We start from the raw sequence: 12,517 nt of genomic DNA, 5'->3' as shown, positions 1-12,517 counted from the left end.
TGGAAGATGCGAAAATTCATGAAGGAATATTACAAGGAAGTAATACAAACACAAAAAGACAAAAGAAGAATATTACAAGGAAGTAATACAAACACAAAAAGACAAAGGTGTATAAATCTGATTTGTTCAAATTGTCCCACTTCAACGGATATATTTGACTGATTTGTTCAAAATGGTTTTGAGCTGTGGTGGAGGTACGGAGATACGAAAATAAGGAGAAGAAATCTATTTACTACATTCCAAATAGATGAGGAATATCTGGAGATTGAATACTACATTCCAAATACATCAGGAATATATGGAGAGGAATACGAAAATGCAACTCAGCACACTACCTAAACCACATGGAGACTGCAATCAGCACATGAGCAACAATAAAGAATTATTTTTTTCCAACGGATTAATTCTTTTCATCAGCTATAAATACGAGACACTTGAGCAAGAAAAAAAAAAAGAGATATACAAGTGATAAGCAAGAAAGGCAGTGTGAAACATCTGAGAGTAGCAAAGCAAGAAAAATTCGAAAAATCAGAAACCCATATCTCTAGTCCTTGAGAGTTGGAGAAAAATATTCTCTTTTACTACCTTGTATCAAAATTTCTACTGAGTGTAGACAGAGGGCTGAGTAACAAGAGAAGCTTGTGAAAACCCTGGGGAGTGTAGCTTTGTGCGAGACACTCGTTGGTGTAGGAGTATAGCTTTGTGCGAAATACTCAATATCTACTAGGTGTAGATAGAAGTGCTGGGTTGGCACTTGGTGTTCACTATTGTATCTGGGTGATTGAAGATAGTGAAAGGAGTATAGTGGACGTAGGCTGGGTTTGGCCGAACCACTTAAAAATCTCTCTCTCATTTATTTACTGCCCATATATATTTTTGCTCTGCACACATAATATTCATGCTCACACACACACTCTAATTTGCAGCATAATATTTTCTAAACCCAGTTACTATTTCGTCACTATTCATCACTATTCATTCTTATCTGGGTTTGCTATTATTTGTTATCTCTTACGTCCGCATGCAAGTCAAATTTATTATATATCACATTTGAGCTATTCCAAGTATTTCTATCGTATTGCATGTGATATATCTCCTCTCCTTCACTGCGTTTTAATTATAGCATTTTACGTACTTTATTCCGCTGTGCATTTCAAGTTCAATTTATTCACTTGGAATTATTTTTAGTTAAAGTGTTATTAATTTTTAATTTGCTTGAAAAGTCTATTCACCCCCCCTCTAGACTTTTCACCACCCATTCGGGACCAACAAGTGGTATCAGAGCAGTTGTCTATTTGAGTCAAATCTTGACTGCTAGACAGATCTAATCTTCAAAATGAAGAAAGATTTAGCTCAGAACTTATTATTCTCTCTTGACAAATTTGATGATTGGAAAATACGCATGCAGGTACATTTATCCGCTCTTCACGATGAAATGTGGGATGTTATCTCAGATGGTCCTATTGAAATCATGAAGGTCAATCCTTCATCAATCCTAAGCCCAGATGGACCGCAGTATGTTTCAAAGCCAAAGATGGAATGGACTTCTGACGATAGATTGCGAAGTAACCTGGACAATATAGCTAAGGATATACTGTTCAAAGCTGTGGATGATACAATCTTCCCAAAAATCCGTAAGTGCAAAACAGCTAAAGACGTGTGGGATGTCTTAATCCAAATCGGCGAAGGAGACGAACAGGAAAAAGACAACAAACTCACAATTGCAATGAAGAAGTTTGAAGACTTCAAGATGCTGCCAAGTGAAAACATTGCGGACATGGAGGCTAGACTGGTCAAAGTTTTGGGAGAAATTAGTGATCTTGGAAAGACCATTAATCAGAAAGAAATCTCTCTCAAAATACTCCGCGGACTACCGTCAAGCTGGGATATGAAAGTGACAGCCATGCGAGATCATAGGGATCTAAAAACTGTTTCAACTGACAAACTCTTTAGTGATCTCAAAGCGTACGAGTTCGAGATGAAATCAAAACTTGAGGAGGAACGTGAAGAAAGAACCACAGCCTTAGTAGCCGAACAACCATCAAACTCAAGGTTAGTAGGAAATAATGATTTTTTATCTGACGAACAATTTGCTTTACTTGTTAGGAAATTCAAAAAATTCATGTGGAAAAACAACTTCAACAATTCATCTCAAAGAAATCAAGGAAGTTCATCCAGAAGACCAAGAAGGGAATTTTCTGATGATAACACAAACTTGTGTTACAACTGTAGAAAACCAGGACATTTCATGGCAGAATGTCCATACCCCAAGGTAAGTAAAAATCAAAATAAAAATACTTCTAACTCTCCACAGGAAATATCTGAATCAAAGGATAGAAGATTCAAGAAGGATAAAAGGAAAGCTTTAATAAGTGACCCTCTTGAGACAAGTGGGTCTGAGGAATCTTCAAGTGATGAAAGTGATAGCTCAACGGAGGATACTGCACTGCTGTGTCTTCTAAGCATAACCAGTGAATCAGATTTCCAAGAAAAATGCCTAATGGCGCATGAAGTAGAAGAAGACGAGGTAACATCTAAATCTTTTGATTATGTAAATTCATCTTTTTCTAGAGAATCTATATTTCAATTAATGAAAGATTGTCAAACTGTTATGGACACTCATTCTCAACTCAAAGAGCGCAATGATTCTCTAATTCTTGAAAAAGATAAAATAAATGAGAAATTGCAAAATGCTTTACTTGAGATGAGAAACTTGAAAGCTGAAAATATTCGCCTTCAAGAAGAGTGTAAAGCTAGAGAAATTAGAGAACATAATCTTAGGGAGACAATAGCATCATTTACACATTCATCCAAAATAATGGATAAAATGGTAAATATGCAAAAACCCTCAGGAGATAAAGCCGGACTGGGCTATGATCCTACATGTTCTAAAATTTCTGAAAAATTGACTAATTCTACTACTTCTTTAACTAATAAAGCCCAAGTAGTAAAATTTGTCAAAAGTCAAGATAGCACTATGAGACAAGGAATTGGTTATCAAACTAATGCTAGAATAAACACTGCAAGGCCGAAGCTTCAAAGCAATAATTTTTCGCCAATGCAGAATTTTAAAAAGCATGAGTTTGGTTCTCGTAAGAGATTTACCAATGAGTCAACTGCGCAAAGACCTCATAGGAAACAATTTCCGATGATGAGGTTTGGTAGGGATTATCCTACTGAAGAGGACTGGCATGATGAAATCAAACCATGGACAAAAACGAGGTTCAACGCATTTCATTTTATTAAACAAATGAATGTTGGACAAATGCCAGTCCACAAAAAGAATGTCCAAATTCCTTATAATTATAATACTGTCAATGGTTACAAATCACCTAATCTTGGATTAATGAGATCTAGGTGGGTTTGGATGCCTAAAATCACTAACAAGGAAGGACCCAAACAAATCTGGGTACCTAAAAATACTTAATTGTGTTGCAGGATATTTGGTACTTTGATAGCGGATGTTCTCGACATATGACCGGCAATAAAGCTAGTCTTGTAGAGTTCAGAAATATCGAAGGACCAAAAGTCATATTTGGTGGAAATGATCATGGAATAACAAAGGGAATCGGAACTGTTATCAAGAATGGTCTAAGGATTGAAAATGTATCATACGTAGAAGGACTAAAGTTTAATCTCCTTAGCACTAGCCAATTCTGTGACAAAGGATATCTTGTAGAGTTCTTCAAAGACAAATGCCGAGTTAAAGAAGAATCCACAAAGAAAACTGTGCTCACCGGAAGGAGAAAGAAAAATATGTATGTGGTTGATTGGAGCGCAACGAAGGACTCTGTATGTTTAATGGCAAATAACTCAAGCACTACGAGTTGGGAATGGCACAGGAAATTAAATCACTTAAACTTCAAGTCTATTAACAAGCTTGCAAAATGTAAGTTAGTTGAAGGTTTACCCAACATTGTATACAAGAAGGATCAAATCTGTGATGCGTGTCAGAAAGGAAAGCAAATCAAGTCTTCTTTCAAATCTAAGACACAAGAATCTACATCAAGACCTCTTAGTCTACTACATATGGATCTCTTTGGTCCAGTAGACCCGGTAAGTATAAGTGGTAAGAAATATACTCTTGTTGTTGTTGATGATTTTTCCAGGTACACTTGGACGATATTCATCAATAAGAAGAACGAAGTGGAACAAAGATTGCCAGAGCTCTTGCAACAACTTCAAAACGAAAAGGACGCAAAAATCTCCAAAATCCGTACAGACAGAGGTACAGAATTCGTGAATGGTGTGATTCAGGCCTACTGCAGTTCACAAGGGATTTTGCACCAACTATCTGCCGCAAGGACGCCACAACAAAATGGTGTAGCCGAAAGAAGAAATAGAACACTTAAAGAAGCTGCACGGGTCATGATTTCAGCAGCCGAACTACCCAAACGTTTTTGGGCGGAGGCTATCAACACTGCTTGTTATACTCAGAACAGAAGCATGATTCACAAAATATACAACAAGACACCATATGAATTATGGAAAGGGAGAAAGCCTAATCTTAGCTATTTTCACTCTTTTGGTTGCAAATGTTTTGTTCTTAATAATGGTAAATCGTATCTAAAAACATTTGATGAGCGTGCAGATGAAGCAATATTTTTAGGATATTCGTCTACCAGTAGAGCATTCAGAATACTAAACAAAAGGACAGTGGTGGTAGAAGAATCAATTCATGTTGTATTTGATGAATCACCAAAAATCCAAGAACCAAATACTCCAAATATGGGTAAGAACGTCCATAATGATTTAAGTGTTACTAATGATTCTTCTGAAGATGATGTTTTACAGGGGTTAAATGATCTAGAATTAAATTTCACTGAAATTGGAAAGCAGTACATAAATGACGCAGCAGGTGATGAAGTTGAGGCTGACCTTGGAAATGAGGATGGAACCAACTCTACAAACCAAAACCCATCTTTCTCAATCCCACTTACAAATAACCTTACTCTGTCATCCTCTCCCCTAAACAACTTTCAACCAGATTTGAAATGGCTCAAAGATCACCCTCAAGATCTTATTATTGGAAACTTGCACGATGGTGTGAAAACAAGATCTTCTACAAGGGATGCTTTGTTTGCATGCTTTCTATCTCAAATGGAACCGAAAGAAATTGACGAAGCTTTAAGTGATGCAAGTTGGATTGAGGCTATGCAAGAAGAATTGAATCAATTCAAAAGAAATGATGTTTGGGAGCTTGTCCCAAGACCAAAAAATCACAATGTTATTGGAACTAAATGGGTCTTTAGGAACAAAGCAAACGAAGATGGCATCATTGTTAGGAATAAAGCAAGGCTAGTGGCAAAGGGATATTCTCAAGAAGAAGGAATAGATTTTGATGAGACTTTTGCCCCAGTTGCAAGACTTGAAGCGATCCGAATTTTCCTAGCCTACGCTGCATACAAGAATTTCACGGTTTATCAAATGGACGTGAAAAGTGCATTCCTTAATGGCTTACTTGAAGAGGAAGTATATGTTGAACAACCACCCGGATTTGAGGTACAAGGTGAAGTTGACAAGGTTTATAAACTAAAGAAGGCATTATATGGGTTAAAACAAGCACCTAGAGCTTGGTATGATACCCTATCAATGTTTTTAATTAGTTGTGGTTTTACCAAAGGCCTTGTTGACAAAACCTTATTTAGAATTCAAGAAAATAATCATATTTTATTAGTACAAATTTATGTTGATGATATTATTTTTGGAAGTACTAATGCCAATTTATGTGAGAAATTTTCTAAGCTTATGCAAAACAGATTCGAAATGAGCATGATGGGAGAACTAAATTACTTTCTTGGATTGCAAGTCAAACAATCGAAGGAAGGTATATTCATTAATCAATCCAAATACACAAGAGATCTTATCAAGAAATTCGGCTTAGAAGGAAAAAGCTCAGTCAAAATTCCAATGAGCACATCTCTCAAACTGGACAAGGATGAAGAAGGCAAAGATGTTGATCAAACGAAGTATCGAGGAATGATTGGATCTTTGCTATACCTCACTGCAAGTAGACCCGACATATCATATTCAGTAGGTGTATGTGCGAGATTCCAATCACAACCCAAAGAGAGTCATTTTCTTGCGACCAAGAAAATTATTCGTTACCTCAAAAGCACTATCAACGTTGGACTGTGGTATCCAAAAGAAGGTAACTTTGAACTAACAGGATTTTCAGATGCAGATTTTGCAGGTTGCAAAATTGATAGAAAAAGTACCTCAGGGACGTGCCAGTTCTTAGGGGGAAGGTTAGTTTCTTGGTTTAGTAAGAAACAAAACTCCATTGCGACAAGCACAGCCGAAGCAGAATATATCGCAGCAGGGAGTTGTTGTGCACAAATTTTGTGGATGAAACAACAGTTAAAGGATTATGGAATTAATTGCGATGATGTTAGTATTTTTTGTGACAATACTAGTGCAATCGCGATTACCCAAAATCCTGTACTTCATTCACGAACCAAGCACATTGATGTAAGACACCATTTCATCCGGGATCACATCGAAAAGAAAGATCTAAAGATTGAGTACATACCCACTGAAAATCAAATTGCGGACATCCTTACAAAGCCTTTATGCGAATCAAGATTCATCACTCTAAGGCATGAAATGGGCATGATTGAATTGAGCTAAGTATCTAAATCTTAATCTCTAATTATAGCTCAAGTATATGTTTTTATTTGCATGTAACGTTGCATAAGTTTATATGTTATATAAGTGTGTTTGGTGATTTATTCCTATGGCATTTCATGATTATCTACCATTATCTTAATTATTAGAATGGCATGTACAATACACACACAATCACGTAGATATATGCTTTCCCGTAGTAATCCTTTATTGCACTACATGTTTTTGTTTGTTTGTTAAAATAGTAAGCATTTTATGTAATTCTTTTATCCTTGGATTCGTAAAGTAGAAAAGGTTTGAGGATTGCCTGTTTTGATGGATTATGTATTACGAAAAATTTTATATATATATAAATATATATATATATATATATATACATATATAAAATTGTGATGCTTTCGTATGTTACTTACAGTACGCCTATACATGATCTAAAGAGATTTTTTTTATACATAGTATTCTCCATCCATGCTCTCTATGCTTATTTGTCGCTAATATTTTTGGGAGGAGGATCATCCTCATCTAGCCAAGCAAGTACCTCCTGTATTTCTTCTGGTGCTAATTCAGGAATATCAGGAAATATAGGAGCTTGTGATGAACTCCCAGGTGTAGTGGAAGGAAAAGCTTCCGGTGCTAATTCAGGAATATCAGAAAATATAGGAGCTTGTGATGAACTTCCAGGAGTAGTTGAAGGAAAAGCTGCTGGATCTATATACCTTCTCTTTCTAGAACTATTCCTATCACATTTGTCTCTAAGCCTTACTGTTGCTTCAGCCAAGTCTAAATTTGGATTTTGAAGTATCGCATCTCTCTCGTCCTCCAGCCCCTTAATTGTTCTTTGCAGTTCAGCTTGATCCTTGATTTCACCAAATTCCTATATCACACTTTGTTAAACCCCCTTCGAAAATGTTAAGTTGAAAAAGATATAGGAATATAGAAATTACCTGAACTTTTGCCAATAATCTGTCCAGACTCACGAGTTTTCGATAAGGCCAGTAGGAAATTCCCACTTCCCTACACTTTTTCTTAAAAACTTCGCGCCCAACCTGCAATTCCTCTGCAGCTTGTTCAGAAGGCAGATAAAAATATTCAGAAAATTTTTCAAAAGTTAGCGTGGTAGTATCACAAAATGTTCTTCTAGCTCTCTTTCTCCCACGAAATACACTTGCATTCATAGCTGCTACATCTAGCGCTGCAGTGGTATTATCTTCCTCCGCTACTACAGCAGTACCTTGATCAACGGCCACAACATCTGTACCCGTAGCACCTGGTGGAGTAATTATCTCATTCGACTCTGGTGGAGCATTTTCAAAATTTTCGACAGCAGTACGATCTATACTTTGTGCACTATCTCTTAACGGTGATACGATAATGTCATCCCAAAAGGAAGAGTTATCCGAAGATGAGGGATATGTCGTATTTTCCATTTCTTTTATGTAAGCTATAAAATCAAGCAGATTGATGGAAAGACGAATGGTGAATTTATAGCAAGGAGAATCGATGTGAGAATGTTAACACTGTTCAAACCAATTGAGTATTTCAAGGAAGGCCGTACCGTCGAAAGATATCAATTATCGCCTCTTACTGTTCTCGACAATCGCGGTTTTTCAATCGTTTTGTCACAAGGGAATAGTGATCAATAGGTGCTATGCCTTGTCGGGAAATAGTTAGGATGATCCTATTACTAGGGTCTCGTACCGTATTTTGTGGAGTACTCAACTTTTTTTGCACTTGTGACAGAAGCAAGCAAATGCACCATGGCGCAAATGATTCAAGAGCAAGAATTTCATTCGTATCCAGCGTTTCTTTGATGATGTCAAAAAGGGGGAAAAGAATGACAGTCATTTGGTGCAAAAGAAGTCATTTGGTGCAAAAGAAGTCCAACAAAAAAAAAAAAAAAAAGGATCGCAAAGAGGTAAATATTTGGTATACATGTTCTTTATTTATTCTTGGCATATACATAGGGGGAAGGAGTTAGGGGGAAGGAGTTATTCAGTACAAGTTATTTTAATTTTTTGGTATGAAGAATTGTTTTTGATTTAGTTTGTATAAATGCATGATTGAGAAATATTTTAAAATGAATTAAACCAGTCTCAATAATGCATGTAGGAATTTTATTGTCTGAAAACAATTCTTCTAAGTCAAAAATCATTGTTAAACTCATCTATGGCTAGTCGAAATAAAATGAAAATTTTTGAAGTTTATATTTTTCAAAGACTAAGCCAAATGACTGAGTATAGGTTTTGGCATCATCAAAAAGGGGGAAATTGTTAGGAATATTTGTATTTAGATTTTGATGAGCCAAAAATGTATTTTAGTTTGAAAAATTAGAAAGCCAAAAATTTCGTAGAGGTATGTATCTAAAAGAGTTAAGAAGTCCACTTAGAAGAATTCTTGGAGAATGAAGGAACTATGTTTGANCAATTTCTGTGGGTGATTTACGAGCAGCATTCGACTTTGCTACATCGGAGGAGGCAGTCAAGCACCTATCGGACTACAACATGGATAAGCAGGAGTTTCGGGACAAAATCCGATTGGAGACTGCACCACCCAGAGCATCCTNTCCACTTAGAAGAATTCTTGGAGAATGAAGGAACTATGTTTGAATCGGACGGAGCTTAAATTTAATTGGAGCACTAGAAGTAGCAAATGGTTGAAGCATCAGAGATGGTAGAAGACTTGTATACATGATGAAGGGTCTCTGGTTCGAATCCCCTAAGCCATGAAATTTTAGGAAATCAGAACTTCTCAGAATATTACTACTCATATATTATTTACAGGCATAGTAAACAAAGGATTGAGCAGAGCATTGGAGTTGAACTTGGAAAATGATCTAAGTGGTGCTGTGTTCGAATCCCAGGAGAGTTTATTTTGAGAAAAATTAATTCAGATGAAAATGCACATTGAAGACTGCGAAAATGCACATGGAAGATGCGAAAATTCATGAAGGAATATTACAAGGAAGTAATACAAACACTAAGGACAAATGAAGGAATATTACAAGGAAGTAATACAAACACTAAGGACAAAAGAAGAATATTACAAGGAAGTCATACAAACACAAAAAGACAAAGGTGTATAAATCTGATTTGTTCACTTCAACGGATATATTTGACTGATTTGCTCAAAATGGTTTTGAGCTGTGGTGGAGGTACGGAGATACGAAAATAAGGAGAATAGGTCTATTTACTACATTCCAAACAGATGAAGAATATATGGAGATTGAACACTACACTACAAAATGGAATATGTCTANAATATTACAAGGAAGTCATACAAACACAAAAAGACAAAGGTGTATAAATCTGATTTGTTCACTTCAACGGATATATTTGACTGATTTGCTCAAAATGGTTTTGAGCTGTGGTGGAGGTACGGAGATACATATGGAGATTGAACACTACACTACAAAATGGAATATGTCTACAAACACTACACTACAAAATAATATGAATTGTGGAATAAATATATCAACTCAACTCAAAGTAATCTGACTACATTGTGGAATATATCAACTCTATATCAACTCAACTCTCCAACGGAATTAAGGCCAGAAGAAAAGAGGAGCAATTTCAGGAGGAATATAAGGAAAAGAAGAAGGAGCAATTTCAGGAGGGAAAGGAGGATCAGGAGGAATATCAGGAAGCGGAAGAAATACGGAGACTGCAATAAGCACATCAACAATAAAGAATTAATCTTTTCCAACGGATTAATTCTTTCATCAGCTATAAATACGAGACACTTGAGCAAGAAGAAAAATAGAGATATACAAGTGAAAGGCAAGAAAAGCAGTGTGATACATCTGAGAATAGCAAAGCAAGAAAAATCCGAAAAACCAAAAATCCATATTTTTAGTTCCTGAGAGTTGGAGAAAAATATTTTCTTTTACTACCTTGTATCAAAATTTCTACTGAGTGTAGACAGAGGGCTGAGTAACAAGAGAAGCTTGTGAAAACCCTGGGGAGTGTAGCTTTGTGCGAGACACTCGTTGGTGTAGGAGTATAGCTTTGTGCGAAATACTCAATATCTACTAGGTGTAGATAGAAGTGCTGGGTTGGCACTTGGTGTTCACTATTGTATCTGGGTGATTGAAGATAGTGAAAGGAGTAGAGTGGACGTAGGCTGGGTTTGGCCGAACCACTTAAAAATCTCTCTCTCATTTATTTACTGCCCATATATATTTTTGCTCTGCACACATAATATTCATGCTCACACACACACTCTAATTTGCAGCATAATATTTTCTAAACCCAGTTACTATTTCGTCACTATTCATCACTATTCATTCTTATCTGGGTTTGCTATTATTTGTTATCTCTTACGTCCGCATGCAAGTCAAATTTATTATATATCACATTTGAGCTATTCCAAGTATTTCTATCGTATTGCATGTGATATATCTCCTCTCCTTCACTGCGTTTTAATTATAGCATTTTACGTACTTTATTCCGCTGTGCATTTCAAGTTCAATTTATTCACTTGGAATTATTTTTAGTTAAAGTGTTATTAATTTTTAATTTGCTTGAAAAGTCTATTCACCCCCCCTCTAGACTTTTCACCACCCATTCGGGACCAACAAGTGGTATCAGAGCAGTTGTCTATTTGAGTCAAATCTTGACTGCTAGACAGATCTAATCTTCAAAATGAAGAAAGATTTAGCTCAGAACTTATTATTCTCTCTTGACAAATTTGATGATTGGAAAATACGCATGCAGGTACATTTATCCGCTCTTCACGATGAAATGTGGGATGTTATCTCAGATGGTCCTATTGAAATCATGAAGGTCAATCCTTCATCAATCCTAAGCCCAGATGGACCGCAGTATGTTTCAAAGCCAAAGATGGAATGGACTTCTGACGATAGATTGCGAAGTAACCTGGACAATATAGCTAAGGATATACTGTTCAAAGCTGTGGATGATACAATCTTCCCAAAAATCCGTAAGTGCAAAACAGCTAAAGACGTGTGGGATGTCTTAATCCAAATCGGCGAAGGAGACGAACAGGAAAAAGACAACAAACTCACAATTGCAATGAAAAAGTTTGAAGACTTCAAGATGCTGCCAAGTGAAAACATTGCGGACATGGAGGCTAGACTGGTCAAAGTTTTGGGAGAAATTAGTGATCTTGGAAAGACCATTAATCAAAAAGAAATCTCTCTCAAAATACTTCGCGGACTACCGTCAAGCTGGGATATGAAAGTGACAGCCATGCGAGATCATAGGGATCTAAAAACTGTTTCAACTGACAAACTCTTTAGTGATCTCAAAGCGTACGAGTTCGAGATGAAATCAAAACTTGAGGAGGAACGTGAAGAAAGAACCACAGCCTTAGTAGCCGAACAACCATCAAACTCAAGGTTAGTAGGAAATAATGATTTTTTATCTGACGAACAATTTGCTTTACTTGTTAGGAAATTCAAAAAATTCATGTGGAAAAACAACTTCAACAATTCATCTCAAAGAAATCAAGGAAGTTCATCCAGAAGACCAAGAAGGGAATTTTCTGATGATAACACAAACTTGTGTTACAACTGTAGAAAACCAGGACATTTCATGGCAGAATGTCCATACCCCAAGGTAAGTAAAAATCAAAATAAAAATACTTCTAACTCTCCACAGGAAATATCTGAATCAAAGGATAGAAGATTCAAGAAGGATAAAAGGAAAGCTTTAATAAGTGACCCTCTTGAGACAAGTGGGTCTGAGGAATCTTCAAGTGATGAAAGTGATAGCTCAACGGAGGATACTGCACTGCTGTGTCTTCTAAGCATAACCAGTGAATCAGATTTCCAAGAAAAATGCCTAATGGCGCATGAAGTAGAAGAAGACGAGGTAACATCTAAATCTTTTGATTATGTAAATTCATCTTTTTCTAGAGAATCTATATT

At 36.3% G+C, this 12,517-nt stretch overlaps 2 protein-coding genes across 2 annotated transcripts in view; one reads left to right on the top strand and one right to left on the bottom strand.

Annotated features, from left to right (window-relative positions):
- Positions 1-7,108: 7,108 nt before the first annotated feature.
- LOC116033122 (protein RKD1-like) lies at positions 7,109-8,054 on the bottom strand. The gene is made up of 2 exons (XM_031275879.1): positions 7,572-8,054; positions 7,109-7,501 (listed from the first exon to the last, which is right to left on the bottom strand). Exons 1-2 carry the CDS (start codon positions 8,052-8,054, stop codon positions 7,109-7,111), a joined length of 876 nt encoding a protein of 291 aa, XP_031131739.1.
- A 3,315-nt stretch (positions 8,055-11,369) lies between these two features.
- Positions 11,370-12,517, top strand: part of LOC116033121 — a 14,855-nt gene continuing 13,707 nt past the window's right edge. The window contains exon 1 of the mRNA XM_031275878.1: positions 11,370-12,461. Within this exon, the coding sequence (XP_031131738.1) occupies positions 11,370-12,461 (1,092 nt within the window). The remainder of the gene's footprint in view (positions 12,462-12,517) is intronic.

Source organism: Ipomoea triloba, chromosome 10 (assembly GCF_003576645.1).
Source record: "Ipomoea triloba cultivar NCNSP0323 chromosome 10, ASM357664v1".
Lineage (NCBI taxonomy): Eukaryota > Viridiplantae > Streptophyta > Magnoliopsida > Solanales > Convolvulaceae > Ipomoea > Ipomoea triloba.
Note: the sequence above shows the minus strand (reverse complement) of the source record. Positions and strands in the feature narration are given on the sequence as shown.